This window comes from Cnephaeus nilssonii, assembly GCF_951640355.1.
Source record: "Cnephaeus nilssonii genome assembly, chromosome: 20".
Lineage (NCBI taxonomy): Eukaryota > Metazoa > Chordata > Mammalia > Chiroptera > Vespertilionidae > Cnephaeus > Cnephaeus nilssonii.
This window is the reverse complement of record NC_137091.1, coordinates 7,411,140-7,431,086: the sequence shown is the minus strand read 5'-3', so window position 1 is coordinate 7,431,086 and position 19,947 is coordinate 7,411,140. Positions and strand designations below refer to the sequence as shown.

At 61.5% G+C, this 19,947-nt stretch overlaps 1 protein-coding gene across 3 annotated transcripts; it reads right to left on the bottom strand.

Annotated features, from left to right (window-relative positions):
* Positions 1–10,115: 10,115 nt before the first annotated feature.
* LOC307115960 (pleckstrin homology domain-containing family F member 1-like) lies at positions 10,116–15,665 on the bottom strand. 3 transcript variants are annotated; one of them, XM_079799541.1, is made up of 2 exons: positions 15,592–15,665; positions 10,116–12,191 (listed from the first exon to the last, which is right to left on the bottom strand). In XM_079799541.1, the coding sequence occupies exon 2, from the start codon at positions 12,181–12,183 to the stop codon at positions 11,338–11,340; it is 846 nt and encodes a 281-aa protein (XP_079655667.1). In that variant the 5' UTR covers positions 12,184–12,191; positions 15,592–15,665; the 3' UTR covers positions 10,116–11,337. The 3 variants fall into 3 exon arrangements, with proteins under 3 accessions (XP_079655667.1, XP_079655668.1, XP_079655666.1); XM_079799542.1 differs by lacking the exon at positions 15,592–15,665 and adding an exon at positions 15,502–15,521; XM_079799540.1 differs by lacking the exon at positions 15,592–15,665 and adding an exon at positions 12,524–12,805.
* Positions 15,666–19,947: the final 4,282 nt, after the last annotated feature.

Genomic DNA, 19,947 nt, shown 5'->3' with positions numbered 1-19,947 from the left:
CTCTCTCTCTCTCTCTCTCTCTCTCTCTTCCTCTATAAAATCAGTAAAAACATATTTTTGGGGAAAAGTTGGGGAATGTGGCCTGCAGGGGCGGGGGTGGAGGCTGATGGAACAGAAAGAGGGGAGCAGGCAGGCCCTTGTCTGCACCATTTTGTTTGTTTTATTTAAAAAGCGCAGCCGCAAAGGAGACGACATCCCGCCAGGGACGGGGAGTGGGGCCGTGCGGGCTCGGTCTCTGTCCACACGGAAGGTCCTCCAGAGGGCGTGCTCACAGGACCAGGGTGGGTGCAGAGCTCCCAGCCCTCCTGGTGGGGGCGCCCCGCAGGCCTCCCATGGGCACCGGAAGGGGCCTGGGCCACCCGTGCCAGGCACACTCCTGGTCAGGCGCCTGGCAGGCAGGGATGGGAGTCCAGGCTGCAGCCAAGGACCGAGACCTGTGACCCCGCCGCTGAGGGGGCCGGCCCGGGGCCGAGAAGAGGGAGAGCGGCCCTGTGGTCGGTGAGCTCTGGGGCTGCTTGCAGGTCCCCTGACCACAGGCCAGTGGGCGTGGCCTGGAGGAAGTGAGCACAGGCCTGGCCAGGTCCCAGCGGCTCCCCAGCATCCGCCCACCTCCCCATGACAGGAGCCTCCCACCCTGGGTGACAGGACCTGGAGGCTTTTCTGGGTAAAAACAGCAGCCCCGCCTCCTCCTGCCTCCCCACCCCCACCCCCACCCCCAGCTGATGGGGAGGCCTCTTCTGTTTTCTGTTCTCACCAGAAAATGACCTCCCTCACTCCCTCCCTTCCTCCACTGAGGGAGGACAGCGCTGAGCCCTGGGAGAGGGGTGTGGGCACCTGGGAGAGGGGTGTGGGCACCTTCCCAGCAGGAGTGGGGACCAGCCCTCAGAGGCAGACCTCCTGGTGGGAGGCGTTTGCTAGAAGGAGAACCGAGCAGGTCATTTCTGATGGGAGTGCTGGCCGCCAGGAGGAAGGCGGACGTGGGGCAGGGCTGGGGTGCCAGCAGGATCGGGGACAGTCACCTGGCACCCCTGCACCCTGTGAGGGAGCTAGCCCTGCACAGGCCGGAGGGGAGCCTGTTCTGGGCCCAGGGAGCAGCCCAGGGACCTGACCCTCGGAGGCCGCGGAGGGAGGAGGGTGAGGTCAGGTCAGAGGGGCCAGCAAGGCCCTGTCTTTGCAGCCCACAGCCCGGAGGAGGAGTTGAGGTGTTCTCCCAGGGCAGTAGGGTCAGGGGGGCGGGTTGAGAGTGAACCAGCCATGTTTTCTGTCAAAGAACGGGGCTCAGGGCCATGTTAGGTTCATTTTTTGATATGAGCTTCTGACTCTCAGGGTCCCCCTCGCCACCCCCACCTAAAGCTCTGCCTTACCCTCCCCTACCTCCAAATTAGCCAATTGCACAATAATGGGAACCCGAGTTCTGAATCCTGACCAATCACCGCAGAGTTCAGAGTGAGTGCAGGGAGACCTCCTCAGGAAATAAAACCCGAGACCACTTCCCCTTCCAAGTGCTCCGGCCCAGGATCCCAGCTGGGAGCACCCTCTCGCAGGGTCCGGGTGCCTTGCTGGTCCAGTTCCCAGTGTGTCTCCTTGAGCCACATCGTTGGGAGCATTGCTAACAGGTGGGTGAGGCGGGTGTGGGTGAGGGGGGTCCTACCGTCCAAGTGCTCCCCCTGCAAAAGCCTCCCCCACCCACCCCCACCCACCCCCACCCACCCTCACCCCTCAGAGGGCCCGCCTCTCAGCCTCCCCCCTCCCCCCCCGCCCCCGGGCTTCCCAGAAGCCCCTCCCCCCAGAAGGAAGAGGAAAGAGGAAAATAAACCACAGCTCAGGGCACAGCACAGCGGGACGCCATCCAAAGTGTTCCCTCACTCAGGCCTTCCTCACTGAGCCCCTGAGGCCCTCCTTCCTCAGAGTCACTGCCGGGGCCCCAGCGGAGGGACCGGGAGCCCAGCTCTGAACTGCCCGGGGCGGCTGCAGGCTGCTCTTCTCTATTTATTCATTTATTTTTAAATAGATTCCCACTGATTCAGAGAGGAAGGGAGAGGGAGAGAGAAACACCAGTGATGAGAGGGAATCACTGATCGGCTGCCTCCTACAAGCCCCACACCTGGGATGGTGCCCGGAACCGGGCATGTGCCCTGACAGGGATTTGAACCCTGACCTCCAGGTTCCCAGGTCGATGCTCAACCACTGAGCCACGACAGCCGGTCCATAACATCTCAGCTTTCAGTTTTCAATTTTCAAAATGATGTGAAGTTGTCTCATGCGCTCTATTAAGAGGTTGCGGGGGTGGTGAGGGGGGGGAGGTGTGCCTGGGGTCACCCAGCCTTGGGTCTGGGTGAGTTTCTCCCAAAAGAGCCCTGTGAGGAAGGGGCTGGCTCGCTCAGCCTAAGGGGGAGCGGGGTGGGGGTGAGGGTGGGGGTACTGGCCTCAGGGGACCCCATCTGAATCTGGCTCCAGCTGGCTCTGTGAACACAGCCTCGCCCTCAGGGGCATTGTGGGGCTGGGGAATGGGGTGCAGTGTGGGGGTGTGGGGGTCGGCCTCCTGGCCCTCTGGGTGCCTGCCGCTCACCTGGGGCTTTACTGACGCTGATCCTCTCACAGCCTGCGATGTGACCGAGAGCAGTTATTTCTATTTCTTCTTATTGTTTGGTTAATCCTCACCTGAGGACATTTTCCAGTTGATTTTAGAGGGATTGGCAGGGAGCTGGGGAGACAGAGAGAGAAACATCCATGTCTCCAGGACAGTCCCGGGGGAACCAGCTCTATCACGGCCCTTTCCCAATGAGGAAACCGAGGCACGGGGGAAACGGAATGACTCCCCCCGGGCCGGCCTCAGGGCTGTGCGCACCGCTGTGCGCTGGGGGCCCCACGCGGGAGGCCCCGCCGCCACGGGGAGGGTGCGGTACCCGTGTCACCGCGTTCCGTGGCCTCAGACCTGACGGGCTGAAGGTGTGCGTGATTCTCACCGCTCTCCTTCCCGCTCTCCTTCCCCAGAACCCACCTAGAAGCCTCTTCCCCTCCTGGTCCCCCTCCCCAGTCTCCAGAGAAGGAGTGAGCCGCCGTGATTTCATGGGCCGCCAGGGGGCGCTGCCCGCAAAGAAGGGGAACCTCCCTCCTCCAGGCCCAAGCCTGGGCTCCCCTCTCCTCCCCACCCCGGAGCTGGGCTCTCCCTAACCTGGGCTGGGGCGCAGCCTCAGTCACCCCAACTCAAGCCAAAGCTCCCCGTTAGGGGTGCATGGGGTTTGCCCCTGCTGCCAGGGGAGCCCTGGCTAACGCTTCGGGCCCTCCCTGTAGGGGGACAGGGGAGCGGGGAGGGGAGCACGGGTAACTAAGGTATAAGTGATGACGGGACAGGTTCGGGGATGGAAACACGTCTGGAGCGCTGGGCAGCATCCGCCCGCAGCTGGCTCTGCTGCCCCGGGCACTGACGTCTACTCAGGTCTTTTTTCCGTGTTCTTTATTTTATTTTTATTTTTGTAATCCTCAGTCAGGTTTATTTTTTTTTCCATTCATTTTTAGAGAGAGTAGAAGGGAGGGGGAGAGACAGAGTGAAATGATTGACATATATCACCTGGTTGCCTCCCGCACACACATCTCAACTTATTGGGGCCAGGGATGGAGCCTGAAACGGAGGTATGTACCCTAGACGGAAATCAAACCCCGGACCCTTCAGTCTGAGCGCTAATGCTCTAAACACTGAGACACACACACACACACACACACACACCCCACACACACACACACACTTGATTATATAAGAGCGGGGCACACGCCCCGGAGTGCACCATCGCTCCCGGGCCACACGCCTGCACAGCGTGTCAGTGTGCTGACCACCGCAGGCAACCGCAGCACCGTGGGAAGTGTTTGTGGGTCTACACCCACCAGCACACAGAACAGGTCAAGTAAAACTACGATGTAAAGGTTAAAAAGGCAGGGCCAGGGTGCAAGTTATGCTGTTACATTGTTGCTGGCATCACTGGGTGGTTAGTTATGCTGTACCTTTGTTGCTGACATCATCGGGTGGTTAGATATGCTGTCACATTGTTGCTGACATCACTGGGTGGTTAGTTATTCTGTAACATTGTTGCTGACATCACTGGGTGGTTAGTTATGTTGTTACATTGTTGCTGACATCACTGGGTGGTTAGTTAGTTGTTACATTGTTGCTGACATCACCAGGTGGTTAGTTATGTTGTTACATTGTTGCTGACATCACCAGGTGGTTAGTTATGTTGTTACATTGTTGCTGACATCACTGTGTAGTTAGTTGTTACATTGTTGCTGACATGCACTGTGTAGTTAGTTAGTTGTTACATTGTTGCTGACATCACTGGGTGGTTAGTTAGTTGTTACATTGTTGCTGACATCACCAGGTGGTTAGTTATGTTGTTACATTGTTGCTGACATCACTGTGTAGTTAGTTGTTACATTGTTGCTGACATGCACTGTGTAGTTAGTTAGTTGTTACATTGTTGCTGACATCACTGGGTGGTTAGTTAGTTGTTACATTGTTGTTGACATCACTGTGTAGTTAGTTAGTTGTTACATTGTTGCTGGCATCACTGGGTGGTTAGTAATGTTGTTACATTGTTGCTGACATCACTGGGTGGTTAGTTAGTTGTTACACTGTTGCTGACATCTCTGTAGTTAGTTGTTACATTGTTGCTGACATGTACTGTGTAGTTAGTTGTTACATTGTTGCTGACATCACTGGGTGGTTAGTTAGTTGTTACATTGTTGCTGACATGTACTGTGTAATTGGGCCTAAACCAGCTGGAACTGAACAGGTGCAGACACCGTTTTCCTGTCATGATTCCCTAAGCTGAACATTGTAACCGCTATTCACTCAGCACTTAGTTGGTATTTGGTATTACAAGCAATCTCTACTTTCGGACTTGGGGATCTGCTGGCCCCTGTTACCCCACATTCCTGAGGCCCTTTGCCCCTCCAGGCTCCCCGCCATCTGCGTGGTCCTGGAGCTTTAGGAGTGATCTGCCCTTGGCCTTTTTATGCCCCCTCTCCCTCCACCTCCAGCCCCCAGGCCTGAGGCCCGGCTATTAGACTCTGGCCTGTCAGTCACCAAACACTAACTTAGCCCCTTCCTCCCAGGCCCTGTGCTCTGGCGCGTGGGGCTGGGAGGAGGTGGGTCCCTAGGCCCGAGGCCCACAGAGCCCAAGGGAGACAGGGGCTCCATGTGGGGCGGGGTGAAGGGCAGGGGTGCCCTTGGGGCCACACAGCAGACCGGGGGCTTGTCCGGGTCGGAGAGCTTGGTTTCCTCCCGAGAGGCCAGCAGCCAAGGACCTGAGCACGGTGGCTGCGCCCTGAGGACCCGGTCTCCCTGTGCCCTGCTCGGTGGCAACCCAGGAGGTCCCGGCGTCCGAGCCTGCTTGTGGATCTCAGGGTCTGGGTGACCCTCGGGCACATGGCCCGTGTTTCCGGGAGGCAGCGGGTGACCGCACGTGGGGCAGCTGGGGAGAGGCATGCGTGTCCGGGCCCCGCGGAGCTGACCCGCTCTGGCAGGCAAACCGGGGCAGTTCATTCATTTTCCAGGTGGAGCCGCAGAGCGTGATGACAGCGGTCCCCCAGGAGGAAGAGGAAGTGCCATCGAGGGAGGCCCACCTGGAGCCACAGGAAGCACCGGCCTGTGACAGGGCACCCAGAACTGAGTGCGAAAGCCACCGCCGCCCCAGACGGGAGAGGGTGCCTGCGGACGACTCCGATCCACAACCCAGGTGCCTGTGTCCCCCCGTGGTCGCCTCAAACCCTACCTGGCAGACAGACTCGTCTGGCCGATGCTGTTTTCCAACTTCTGACTCGAGGACGGAGTCAGGGACGCTGGGTCCGGGTCAGGCCCTTCAGTCTTGCCTCCCGGGTGCGGCTGGAGACCCCTGGGCTCCTGTGAAGGCAGCGTCCCCCCACCAGGCTGCTGGGCTGACATGACCTTCAGTGAGCTGTGCCCTTGGGGGACCCATGATCTGGGGAATGTCAGAGGGCCCGGCCGGCGTGGCTCAGAGCTTGAGCGTCGACCCATGAACCAGGAGGTCACGGTTCGAATTGTGTCAGGGCACAGGCCCGGGTTGTGGGATTGATCCCCAGTGGGGGCGTGCAGGAGGCAGCTGGTCCATGATTCTCCTCATTGGTGTCTCTCTCCCTCCCTCCCTCTTCCTCTCTGACATCAGTGTAAAGTATATAAATATAAAATATATAAAAGAAGGGTGCCAGGCACTGGCACACGGGACTGCAGCTCTCCTGGGCCTGAGAAGTTCCAAAACCCTGCCTGTGGGCGGGGCAGATCCAGGATTTGATCTGAGAACTCCCAGTTTTCTCCCAGGACCAGGAGGACAGTTGCACATTGGAGACGGGTCTGGATTGCCAGTGGTTAGGCTGCCCTGTGGCCTGTGGGCTCCTCAGCAGCTGTCAGCTTGCTCAACCCCGTGCAGGCGGAGGGAGAGTGAGGGAGGTGCCCCGTGCAGGGGGAGGGAGAGTGAGGGAGATGCCCAGCTGAGGGGCAGGGAGAGGGAGGTGCCCGCTTGGCTTGGCTACAGCTCCAGCTGGAAATAGCTCTGCTTTGATTTTACTTCCCAGCCCCGCCAGGCGGGGGCGCTCCATCCCCAGGACCCTGGGCAGAGCCCGCCCCGCCCTGCCAAGTCCCACCTGCCAGCTGGGCAAACAGCCTCCTCACCCCAGAGACTTGCTGTCACCTTGTTCCCAAGGTCAGGTCCTGCTCCGTAGGGGCCACGCCTCCTCGGGTCCCTGGGATTGTTTGAACCTTTTCTCCTTTGGCTGGTGCGTCTTCCTGCCGCGGCCTGGCCCATGAATGCAGGTGGCTTTTTTTTTTCTGTCTTTTCTTTTTAATGTTTTTATTGATTTCAGAGCGGAAGGGAGAGGGAGAGAGAGAAACATCAGTGATGAGAGAGAATCATGGATCAGTTGCCTCCTGCACATCCCACACTGGGGATGGAGCCCGCAACCCGGGCATGTGCCCTGACCGGTAATCGAACCCTGACGCTCATAGGTCGACGCTCAATCCCTGAGCCACCCGGCCAGGCCTGTTTGCTTATTGCCTACCGGCCGCCCCGCTTTCACGGTGACAGAGGGCTTGTCACGTGACGGTGCTGTCCTCTCACCCTCGGCAGAGCTGGGGTCCTCCCGGAACAGGGGTCCGCCCTGGACACTGGGAAGAGCGAGCTTCGGGCGGGAACACTGACGTGTGGGAACCCTCCCTTCTGCAGGCACTCCATACCCGATATGTCCCTGACCGTGGAGGATGCTATGGAGCTGCAGAACGACATCTCAACTTGCAAGGAGGTGAAGGTGGCCGTGGTGCACATGACGCAGGCGATGGTTATTGGAGCGTCATGATGGTTATTGGAGCAGTGGTTGCCGGCCTGCCGGGACTGGCCGTTGGTGAGTATAGTTCCCGCGGGTGGGGGCCGAAGGCCCCGGGTCCACAGGGGCCTCTCAGGAGCCGGCGACCCCCGGGAGGCGAGCTGAGTCCGAGACACGGCCTTTGTGGACAGACGTGTCCGGGGGAACACATGTGTTGTGTCTGAGAAGCGCAGGCGCCCCTCCTGTGGGCCCGTGCATGCGGACTGGAGGGCGCCCTGCGCAAGGGGTGTGCCCTGTGCCCCTGGGTAGGCCCGTTCCTGTCTTATTGCAGGGACAGGGGGAGCTGGGATCCAGGCCTCTGGCCGCTCATGTTAGCTGTTCAGAGAGCACCCCCCCTCGTCCCCCTCCCTCCCAGGTCCCCAGTCTGTGCAGGAGGCAGCTGATCAATGTTTCTCTCTTGTCGATGTTTCTAACTCTCTATCCCTCTCCCTTCCTCTCTGTAAAAAAAATAAAATAGAATTAAAAACAAAATAAGAATCTGGGGACCAAAATGAGGTACGGTGACTAGGCTCGGGTGGGGGCACCTAACTCGGCCCTGTGCTGGGTTCCATTCAGGAAAGGGAGAGGGTTAAAGAGAATAAACAGGGAGAGACACTTCCTGTGCTGAGTGATCCCTGCAGAGAGCCTGCAGCCCTGAGCCCGCCAGCCCAGGTCACCAGAGGTCACGTGGCCTGGGAGGGAGCAGGACACACCCTGAGCTCAGCCCACCCGTGAGCAGCCCCATCGTGGACACGTGTCCCCTCCTGCTCGGCGCCCACTCCTTTCTGGGGCTCAGCCCGGCTGCGCGCAGGCGCCTGAAGGGAGAGCTTGGTGACGCCTCACAGCCTCGGTCAGGGGTGGCGGCCCGGCCCCTGGGACCTTCCAGAAAGTGCAGGCAGAGCCGCCGTGGGCGTGGCCCGTGGGCAGCTGCCTAGCAGGGGCGCCTGTGGCTGATGCAGGACAGGCTCTGCGTTCCCGCTCCTGACACGGAGGGCGGAGGGGTCAGCCACTCGGCTGTGAAGGTGACTCTGTCCGGCCCCCCTGACGGGACTGGGGCCCCTCCAGGCCCTGCTGGAGTCATGCGGCCCCTGAGAGCACCCCAGCCCCCCCAGTCCCTTCCGAGGGGCCTCATGGCGGGAGTGGGCGGCACCCGGCCCAGCAGCCCGTCCTCACCCTCTGGGTCCGCTGGGGGAGCCGCTGCGGCAGGCGGAGCTGTGCTCCTGGTGACCTGGTGGACCAGGACGACCCCTGAGAAGAGACCGCCCTAAAGTCCCACACTGTCCTGCCTCCAGAACCGCAGGCCCGTCTGCGACCCCAAACGGGTCTGAACAGTCTTTGCCCTCCGATTCCTGAAAAGATCGCTAACCCGGGAGGCGTGCACCCCAATGCCAGGGACAAAGGGAAGGCCTGGGGCTGGGGACTTTACAAGTGGAAGGAAGCTGGGGATTCCCTGCCTGAGGCCCCCCTTTCCAGGCTGCTCCGCCTCCCCGTGCCTCCAGGGGGCGCTGATCCACCTCGCTGGGAGTGTGTGTGTGTGTGTGTGTGTTTCTATCCAGTTTGCATCCTTGCTGTTTAGGCCACTTTGAACCCTTCACGGATGAACCCTGGGCTGTAGCTCGGAATTCTGCCCACGTGTGTGGCGGCTGTAACATTCCTTGGCACTAAGTGGCCCCGCCCGGTGCGACTGCTGTGGAGGTTCTTAGAATCATACACACTGTGTGGGCTTTTTTGCGTTAATATTCTGCTAGTATTTTGGCTCCTGATAGACGGTCTTTAGGGAGGTCCCTCAAAGTGAAGATGTGGGGTTCAGAAGTGGCAGTATTTTTACGATATGTATCTTTTTATTGATTTCAGAGAGGAAGGGAGAGAGTAGAAACATGATAGAATCATGGATCTGCTGCCTCCTACATGCCCCACACTGGGGATCCAGCCCACAACCCGGGCATGTGCCCTGACCTGGAATCAAACCCTGACCTCCTGGTTCATAGGTCAATGAATGCTCAACCAGGTAGCCACGCCGGCCGGCCATTTTAAGAATGCTGGCCATTTAAAAGCTGGATGCATGGCACTGCTGTGGCAGCTGGAGGAGCAGGTTACGGGTCTGGGAAAGCCTCCAGCTGGAGGGGAGCCCCTGGCAGGGCCCGCAGCACTCGCTCCAGGGATTGAAACTGCCCCTGCTTTTGGCCCAGAGTGTCTGGCTCTGCCCGCCCACCCCCTGCTCCCTGGGGCCTGCCTTTCTGTTGTCAGCGCTGGAACATTCTGGAGTTGGCTCCTCGAGGTGGGGGTCGGGGTGGAGGTGTGGGGAACCAGCAGGAGATGGTTCTGGGAGGGACTCAGAACAAGGCCCTGGCCCCTGCCCACCCCGGCCGCCTGCAGACCTGGCTCCCGCCCCAGTGAACGCTGCCCCGGACCAGGGACCCTGCAGGGGAGGCCCGGGGAGGGGATTAGACCTGGAGGTCGTGGCTGGGACTGCGCACCCCTTACCCAGCACCATGCAGGGTGAAGGGACTGGCTGCCTGGCCTCATTGCTGAGAGGGCACCCCATCTGGCTTCAGGAAGTTGCCCCTCACCCCGAGACCTGTCTGCCCAGAGCCCTCTGTCCAGGCAAAACCAGCTCGGACCAGTTTATGTGGTCAGCGAGGCCCAGGCTTGTACACAAACCAGTTGTTGTTGGACGCACCTCCTTCCTCCCCTTCCTCCTTCCCTCCACCCCCCCACCCCCCTCCCCCCCGCCCCCACACACACCCCTGGTCTGGTCCCTCTGCCCCATGAGGAAGGCCTCACAGGCCCTGGGAACCTCGCTCTCCTGCCTCCCCCTGGTGGTGCCTGGGACAGCAGGCTGAAGGCACTGCCTGGAGCCAGGCCCCCCCTGCTGAGTCAGGGTCAGACTCTTGGGGGACATTTGAGACCGGCCAGAGAGACTTGGTGGCCCTCCCCTCACACACACCACCCCCTGCCGTGTGGGCTGGGGAAGCTCTCCCGACCCTTAGGCTCCTGGTGCTGGAGGCAGCCTGGAAGGGCTCACGGCTCTGGGGCCAGAAGTGGGCCAGGCAGGCATCCGGCTCCTGCCCCAACACACACTCGCTGCACCTGGGCCTCCCCATCAACACGCCAGCCTCCAGGCGGCCCGGGCCCAGCTGGATGCGCGGCTCCTGGCTGCCTCACGCTGTCCCCACTCAGCACGTTACTGATGCAGGAGCCAGGGACCCTGGCGGGCGGGTGTGTGCGTGGGAACCACCCCGATGCGGAGGGAACACCTGAGCCCATGGTGCCCACGTCCGGGTCTGGGTCACAGTGGACAGCTGCCCCAGCACGGGGTCAGCCTCTGGTGTACAAGCCCGGACGACACCTGGCCTTTCAACCACGGCTGCGGTGACTTCCTGTTTATGAGGAGGCGTCTGGTTCGGCTTCTGTACCAGAAGTCAGTCCCACAGCAAAAACGGCTTCCCGGCCACAGGGAGAGAGGAGGGCCCGGAGGCGCCAGCCTGGGGGGCACCGCTGCTCGGGGAGCCACATGCCCAGCCCGACAGAGCCCAGCTGACGGGCAGGTGGGCACCAGCAAGGGGGTGGGCAGGCCTGGTTCCCGGAGCCCCATGGTCCCTGGGGGAGTGCTGGTCGCGGGTCACGTGCGGTGGATCGTGGTGGATCACGACCTCGGAGAAGCAGGACCCGCTCTGTCCCATGAAGCGCCCGGACCTGCCCCTCGGGCAGCACAGCTCTCGGCTGAGCAATGGCCTTCGGCCCCAGGAGGGTGAGTGTGGGGTTTGCTGCCTGGAAAGAGAACAACTCGAAGTGGACAGAGACCCCCATGTCCGGAGGAGGGTGCTGGGGTGCCTCTCCCACCGCCGCCCACCAGCCAGGGCGGGTCCTGGGGAGCCGGGCAGCTTCGGGGTCTCCCGCCCTCGGGAGCAGGAGGCTGTGCAGGCGGATGCAGGGTGACTGGGGCTTCCCCAAAGCCCGAGGCCGCCCTCAGCTGTGGAAGGAGGACCAGGAGACCCCGGAGTCGTAGAACCTGACGCGGCTGGGCCAGTCGCCCTCCCCGCTGCCCTCCTTGTCCTGGTCAGAGTCCTCATCCTCGTCCCCACTGGACGCCCCGCAGCCGGCCCCAGCCCCGGAAGGGGACCCCGCGGCCTGGCCCCCCGCCTCCTGCCCCTCCCCGTCGCCCTGGCGCCCCTGGGCGGCCAGCTGGCGGTAGCAGAGGCCGCAGACACGCTGGGGCTTGGGCGCCAGGCGGGGCAGCAGGACGCGCGCGCGGGAGCAGTCCCCGCAGACCACGAAGCCGCACTGGCGGCAGTGGTGGCGCCGCGTGAGCGCCGAGAAGCGGGTGTGCGTGCAGCGCATGCAGATGTCCGTGGCCTTGTCGGGCACCCAGGGCGCCGCGTGCTCCGTGCTGGGCGCGCGGCCCGAGGCCCGCAGCTGCCGCCGCACGCACTCCTCGATGTGGCGGATCCACTCCTGGCGCTCCGTGGCCGAGGCGGCCGACACCACGAAGGACTTGCGGGCCGTGCGGATCAGCCAGCGGTTGCGGGCCTGCAGCGTCTCGGGCAGCGGCTCCAGCGTCACCTCCTCCAGCGGGATGACGCGCTGGGCGCGGTAGCGGCGCCCGCTGAGCACGATGCTGCCGTAGACCAGGATGTCGCTGAAGAGGAAGAAGGCGCGCGGCTGGGCCTTCTTGCGGCACTCCTTGGTCAGCACGCCCTCGCCCAGCAGCACGCGGCCCGGCAGCGCCAGCGGCTGCCCCGACGCCCCGAAGCAGCTCTCCACCTGGGCGATGCGCCGGCGGTTCACCTCCGTGTTGGCCAGGTGCTCCACCATCCTCGCGGCTGTGGGGGGCGCACAGGGCGTCAGGGAGCGGCACCCGGGAGGGACCACACTGCCCACCCACCTCCACCCCCTCGGTGCCCAGAGGCCCGGCCTTAGACAAGGCGTCACTGGGCGGCCAGGGGTCCCCGGGGAGGGGCGTGGGGAGCCAGGGATGGGGAGGCAGCACTCAGACGGAGAGCATCATGGGTAGTGCAATAAGCCCATCAGAGAACAAGGACCACGTGACTCACTCCTATGTGGCATCTAAGGAACAAAATAAACGGATGGCCTGGTGGGCATGGCTCCGTGGCTGAGCATCGACCTATGAACCAGGAGGTCAGGGTTTGATTACCGGTCAGGGCACTGGCCCAGGTTGTGGGCTCCATCCCCAGTGTGGGGTGTGCAGGTGGCGGCCGATCTATGGTTCTCTCTCATCACTGATGTTTCTATCTCTCTTTCTCTCTCCCTTCCTCTCTGAAATCAATAAAAATACATTTTAAAGAAATAAACTGATGAACAAAATAGATCCAGAGACATAGAAGCACAGAACAGACTGTTGAACCTCAGAGGAAGGTGGAGGAGGATAAATGGGAGGAAGGAGATCAACCAACGACCTTGTATGCATCTATGCATAACCCATGGACACAGGCTATAGGGTGGGGAGGGCCTGGGTGGGGAGCAGGGGGCGGGCTAGAGGGGGTCAATGGGGAAAAAAGGGGGACATATGTAATACTTTCAACAAAAAAGATTTAAAAAAAGAAAGACCAGGACAGCACACTGTCCCTGTGGGCGGCGGGGACCCCGGGAGCCTGGGCAGACGGGGTGGGACACAGCTCCACGCCGTCCACCGCCTGCCTCCCTCGCTCAGATCTCAGCTCCATGCGAGCAGGAGCCTTTTCCTGTTCATGGCTGTAGCCCCGGCACTTGGGACAGGGCTGAGCACACAGTAGGTGCTTTGTAAGTGGCTCGTGGTGACCTTTCCAACACTCCCGAGGGCCAGAGGGAGCAGGGCAGAGGGCGGCCGCCACCACAGCCCACGTGCCAGGCACACTCCTGGTCAGGCGCCTGGCAGGCCGGGATGGGAGCCCAGGCTGCAGCCAGGGACCGAGACCTATGACCCCGCCGCTGAGGGGGCCGGCCCGGGGCCGAGAAGAGGGAGAGCGGCCCTGTGGTCGGTGAGCTCTGGGGCTGCTTGCAGGTCCCCTGACCACAGGCCAGTGGGCGTGGCCTGGAGGAAGTGAGCACAGGCCTGGCCAGGTCCCAGCGGCTCCCCAGCATCCGCCCACCTCCCCATGACAGGACCCTCCCACCCTGGGTGACAGGACCTGGAGGCTTTTCTTGGTAAAAACAGCAGCCCCGCCTCCTCCTGCCTCCCCACCCCCACCCCCACCCCCACCTGTTGGGGAGGCCTCTTCTGTTTTCTGTTCTCACCAGACAATGACCTCCCTCCCTCCCTCCCTTCCTCCACTGAGGGAGGACAGCGCTGAGCCCTGGGAGAGGGGTGTGGGCACCTGGGAGAGGGGTGTGGGCACCTTCACAGCAGGAGTGGGGACCAGCCCTCAAAGGCAGACCTCCTGGTGGGAGGCGTTTGCTAGAAGGAGGACCGAGCAGGTCATTTCTGATGGGAGTGCTGGCCGCCAGGAGGAAGGCGGACGTGGGGCAGGGCTGGGGGTGCCAGCAGGATCGGGGACAGTCACCTGGCACCCCTGCACAGGCCAGAGGGGAGCCTGTTCTGGGCCCAGGGAGCAGCCCAGGGACCTGACCCTCGGAGGCCGTGGAGGGAGGAGGGTGAGGTCAGGTCAGAGGGGCCGGCAAGGCCCTGTCTTTGCAGCCCACAGCCCGGAGGAGGAGTTGGGGTGTTCTCCCAGGGCACCAGGGTCGGGAGGAGTTTGAGGGGGTGTGGACGAAGGTGGTGCCACTGGCCAAGGGCTCTCCCCCATGCAGAGAGCCCACCTCTCAGCCTCCCAGGCTCTGGACTTCCCAGAAGCCCCCCACCCCCCACCCCCCACCCCAAGGAACAGGAAAGAGGAAAATAAACCACAGCTCAGGGACACAGCACAGCGGGACGCCATCCAAAGTGTTCCCTCACTCAGGCCTTCCTCACTGAGGCCCTCCTTCCTCGGAGTCACTGCCCGGGCCCCAGCGGAGGGACCGGGAGCCCAGCTCTGAACTGCCCGGGGCGGCTGCAGGCTGCTCTTCTCTATTTATTCATTTATTTTTAAATAGATTCCCACTGACTCAGAGAGGAAGGGAGAGAGAAACACCAGTGATGAGAGGGAATCACTGATCGGCTGCCTCCTGCACGCCCTACACTGGGTGGGGATCGAGCCCACAACCTGGGCCTGTGCCCAGACTGGGATTCGAACCCGTGACCTCCTGGTTTACAGGTCAATGTCAACCACTGAGCCACGCCAGCCAGGCTGAAGGCTGCTCTTTATTAAAAGCAGAATCAGATCTTCACCCCCCCCCCTCCCTGGTCATGGACCCCTTGGGGCAGGCGGGTCGGGCAGGTCCCTCAGCTCAGCTGGGCGGCCTCACCTCTGGGTCTTGGCAGCCCCAGGGCTGAGGTCAGGCCTGCAGAGACCCCAGTGGGAATCACTACCAGGAACACCCCTCCTCTAACTGGAAACTGTGGCAAGAGCGGTCCCCACCCCCTTCCTGCGCTGAGACAGCTTTGTTCAGATTCCGAACCTTGCCCTCTCCGGCCGGCGGGCATGGAGAGCAAGTGTGGGTGGTGGGCCTCCTTCCCCACCTGCAGGGGCTGGCGGACACCCCACTCCGGCGCGGCGCGCTCCTCCAGCGGGAGAGGGAGGGGATCAGACGGATTCTAGGCGGGAGGGCGCGGCCTCACTGACTTCTTCCGTGGCATGGGCGCCCAGCCCTGCTTCCTTCGACAACTCCCACCAAGTCACAAACTCCACGGGTCAGAGGGCAGGCGGCTCCTCAAGGAGAGGCCCGTGAGGCCCAGGCCGCCATGCACCCCCCTCCCTCCGCTGGGGCAGCGGTCCCCCACCTCTCCAGACCCCGCGGACAGGGACCAGGAAGGAGGCCCTGAGGGCGGGGGAGGCCAGGTCTCTCCAAACAACACCCCGGACAACGGGCGCGCTGAGCTCCCTGCCGGCCCCGGGCGCCCCCGGAGCCCCCTCCGTTCACACGTCGCGCATCCCGAGAACCCTGCCGCAGCCCCGGCGCCCCCTCTTCTGTCCTCCCCTCTCTCCTCGGAGCCCCTGAAGCCCCCACCTCGCCTCCAGCCTCACCGCCAGCCATGAGCGCCCTGCTCCGCGCCTACGCTGCGAGCCAGAGGCCGAGCCGTCCTGGCTGCGCACCCACCTCGACCTGGCGGTGCGGGGCGTGTGGGCAGCCGGCGGGAGCCCCCTGCTCCGCGCGTTCCTGCCCTGCCTGGCCCTGCGGGGCGCTTACCTCTCCGCCGGGACCCCGTGCGCCCGCAATCCGCGCCGCGTCCCGCTCGCCCGCCGCTGCCCAGCCCCGCACCGCCCCGGCCGCGTCCGAACTCTCCCGGACACGCCCCCTGGGCGGCTCCGCCAATCGGAGCCCTGGCGCGCGGCGGGGGCGGGGCCTGGGCGCCCAGCCCGCAGAGCCCGAGTCCTGAGAAATGTGCGCGGGCGGAGCGGCCCGAGCTGAGAGCGTGGGTCGTGCGCTCGGCGGGCGGGCCTGGGCGGGACGTCCTGCTGGCCGCCTCCGGCTGGTTCCCGGTTTCCTCCCCGCCGCCGCGCTCCGCACACCGGCCGCTCTCACCCGGGGCAGGTGGGTCCTGGACCTCGGCCGGCCGGCTGCTGGGCGGTGGGAGCTGTGGGCCAGGGGAGGGCGGAGGGCGGTGCGGGGCTGGGCCTCCCCACCTCTGGGGGGCCTCCCGGCTGCCCGCTGACGTGGTCATCTCCGCTAGAGGTTGATAATCATATTAACAAATCAGCAGCATTTTATCTATTTTTAAATTAATTTTTAAATATATTTTTATTGATTTCAGAGAGGAAGGGAGAGGTAGAGAGAGAGAAACATCAGTGATGAGAATCCTCGATGGCTGCCTCCTGTGCGCCCCCTACTGGGGATCAAGCCGCAACCAGGCAAATGCCCTGACCGGTGACCTGGTTTAGAGGTAGACGCTCAACCACTGAGCCACACGGCCTGGTGCATTTTATCTACTTTAAACCTTTTTAGTGGAAATTGTCCAACATGCACAGAAGGTAAGCCATGGTGCCCATCTCCAGGCAGAGCTGTGCCCTCAGACAGCGCATGGGTTTCCCAGTCACTGCCGCCCCCACAGAGCTCCGTGGGTCCCTCTCGCTCAGTGTGCCCACAGACGTCCCTGCAGTTCAGGAAGCCTGTGGATTTATGGGTCTTGATGGGGCAGCCAGGCCTCAATACAGAGGGGGAGATGAGCCCTCGGGACCCCAGAGGCCGAGGTGTAACCTCAGAGGTCAGCTGGGACATGACAACTCTGGGAAATGCCATCCCAGGTGTACACGCTTTTTATGCCGCGGGCACAGCTATGTGGTTCGCCACAGCACCCTGCCTGGCACCCAGCACTGTGCCAGGCCCAGAGCAGGTGTCTAGAGAAGGAGGCGTTTCCATGGTTCTGGAAAACTGGGGAAAGGATGTTGGTCCTGGAGTCAGGACACCCCAACAAGTCTTGTCTCACTGTTGGTCAGGGGTCCACTAGGACCTCTGTCTCCTCATCTGCCCTTCCTGCCAGCTGTGCTGCTCTGGATGGAGCTCCAGGGAAGGCCCTGGAGGCAGCACAGACTCCGTCCTGCAGCTGCCTGTCCCTCCCCACAGGCCGCGTGGTCGGAGGAGACCTGGGCGGAGGGCCATGCTCCTCCAGGAAGAGGAAAAACTCGTGACTCACAGAGACGCAGAAGCTGAGTCAGCCCAGCCGCAAGCTTCGGAAAAGGCCAGGGCTCCCTGAGGCCTTTTCTGCGCCTTCCGGGCTGTGGGGCTCAGGCCTCAGGGCTCAGGGCTCAGGACTGGGGAACAAAAAAGAAAGCTGGGAAAACATAAAGAAAAGGAAACAGCCATGTGTTTGAGCTACGAGCACGCACACCATCTCAGTCACACCAGAGGGCCGAGGCTGCTTCACCACTTTAGACATAAGGACCCTGAGGTGCCCCCAGGTCCTCCCTTCTTCCTCTTCCTCCCCCTCCCCCTCCCCCTCCATCCTATCTAATAATAGACAAATATGCAAATTGACCATACCTCCGACACACACAAGCCATGCCCCAAGCCACGCCCACCATCCAATGAGAGTGAGTATGCAAATTAACCCAAACCAAGATGGCTACAGCCACAGAGAGCAAGGTTTCCTAGGTAACAGAGGAAGCCAAGCTTTCCGCCTGCCCTTGCCAGGCCTAAGCCTCCACTCAAGCTACAAAGTTTCAATTATAGAAGGTAAATAAATTCAAACAAATGGCGGCAGTATGGAGCTTGAGAGAGTAGGCCAGGGTTGCCGTCGGCAACAGGGGAAGCAAAGCTTTCCGCACACCCTGGCTGGGCCCACCCGCTTAAGGCAACAAAGTTTCAATTATAACCCCAACACAAATGGCTGCCGGCCTCAGAGGGAGCCCCAGGCTTGGCTCCGCTCCAGGCTACAAAGTTTCAATTGTAGAAGGAAAATAAATTCCAGATACCAGGGCCTCCGCTTGGGTTGCCAGGGGGCGTGACTGGCCTGCAAACCACCACAGGCCCCTCGCTCAGGCCGCCCCACGCCCTAAGGGAAACCCCACCTGATCTGGGACACCCTTCAGGGCCAACCAGCTGGCCCCCACCCCTGTACCAGGCCTCTATCCTATCTAATAAAAGAGTAATATGCAGATTGATCATCACTGCAACACACAATATAGCTGCCCCCATGTGGTCAAAGATCCTGCCCCCATGTGGACACAAGATGGCCACCACAAGATGGCCAGCAGGAGAGGGCAGTTGGGAGGCACCCGGCCTGCAAGGGAGGGCAGTTGAGAGGGACCAAGCCTGCAAGGGAGGGCAGTTGGAGATGATCAACCCTGCAGGAGAGGGCAGTTAGGGGTGACCAAGCCGGTAGAGGAGGGAAGTTGGGGGCAAACAGGCTGGCAGCAGAGTGGTTAGGGGGTGATCAGGCTGGCAGGCAGAAGCGGTTAGGGGCAATCAGGAAGGCAGGCAGGCAAGCAGTTGGGAGCCAGCAGTCCTGGATTGTGAGAGGGATGTCCGACTGCCCGTTTAGGGATCCGACTGCCCACCGGGATCGGGCCTAAATGGGCAGTCGGACATCCCTCAAGGGGTCCCAGATTGGAGAGGGTACAGGCTGGGCTGAGGGACAACCCCCCTCCGTGCATGAATTTCGTGCACCAGGCCTCTAGTATATATATATATATATATATATATATATATATATATATATATATATATATATATATATATAATTTTATATATTTTATTGATTTTTTACAGAGAGGAAGGAAGAGGGATAGAGAGCTAGAAACATCGATGAGAGAGAAACATAGACCAGCTGCCTTCTGCATACCCCCCACCGGGGATGTGCCCGCAACCAATGTACATGCCCTTGACCGGAATCGAACCTGGGACCCTTCAGTCCGCAGACTGACGCTCTATCCACTGAGCCAAACCGGTTTTGGCCTCATATTTCTATTGCTGTCAGAGAGGAAGGGAGAGGGAGAGAAACATAAATGAGAGAATCATGGAACAGCTGTCTCCTGCACGCCCCCCACTAGGGACCAAGCCTGCAACTCACGCATGTTCCCCAACCTGGAATCCAAATGTGACCTCCTGGTTCATAGGTCAACACTCAACCACTGAACCACGCCCAGACAGCTAGGATTGGTGTTTCCATCTCCCCCAGCCTCGGAGCGGAGCGGCTCCCTCCCTCCCTCCTGCCAGCCGGGAGCCAGGAGCCAGCTCTGGGGAAGACCTGGTGGGAGTCGCTCCTGGGAGCAATCATCTCATCACACTGGGGCTGATCTGAGGCTCATCTGGACTCAATGGGAGTGGTTTTATGAGGCGGCGCCAGGCTCCAGCTAGTCTTATTGCTTAATTAAACACCAATTCCCGAGTCATTTATTTTGTTGTTTTGTATTATATTTTTTGTGCTGCAAAGAGGGTGAGGGAGGAGCTGAGATTCACAGCTGTGTGGGGTGCAGGCCCCTGGGGGCAGACAATGAATGCAAACCCTTCTGCAGCTGCCCTGTGGCTGTGGGAGGGGCCAGAGGGTGGGGATCTGGTGGGATGTGGGTTGTCACCCCTCAGCCCCCCCCCCCCGCCCCGACCTGGGTGCCAGTGTGCCTGTTCTGGGCTGCAAGGGACCCTCAAAAATGCCACCACCCTACTTGGGGCCTTACCTACCGGCCAGGGGCAGGGCACCTAGAGGAACCTGGCTGGGGTGGGGCTGGCACCCCGCCCCGCTCTGCCCACTCCTCCCAGGATGACTCTGGCCACTTGCTTTTTCTCTCTGGGCCTCAGTTTCCCCAACTGAACACACAGGCCGAGTCCCACCTGCCTCACAAGGTGTTGAGGGGATAGAGTGGGCAGTGGCGTTGGGGACGCTGGGGTGCCCTCTCCGGGGAGGGGATGAGGAAGTTTCAAACCGGGAGAGTCCCGGCTTCCCTGAGGCTGCAGGGGGAGCCTCTCCTCTGTACCAGGACTCGGGGAGGCGGAGAGCCTGTGTGCGGGTATGTGCATGCGTGCATGCATGTGTGTGCGTGCAGGGGTGCTGCTGGTGTGTCTGAGAGGCCCGAGCGTCCCGTGTGCTGGGGGGTGGAGAGCAGCAGTCAA

Excerpts from the sequence above, each read along its gene's own strand:
- LOC307115960 (XM_079799540.1), bottom strand. The coding sequence starts at position 12,557 with ATGGAGCCCACAACCTGGGCCAGTGCCCTGACCG. Across the intron at positions 12,192-12,523 it reads CTGGGCCAGTGCCCTGACCG|CCGCGAGGATGGTGGAGCAC; the intron begins GTAATCAAACCC and ends CGCCCCCCACAG.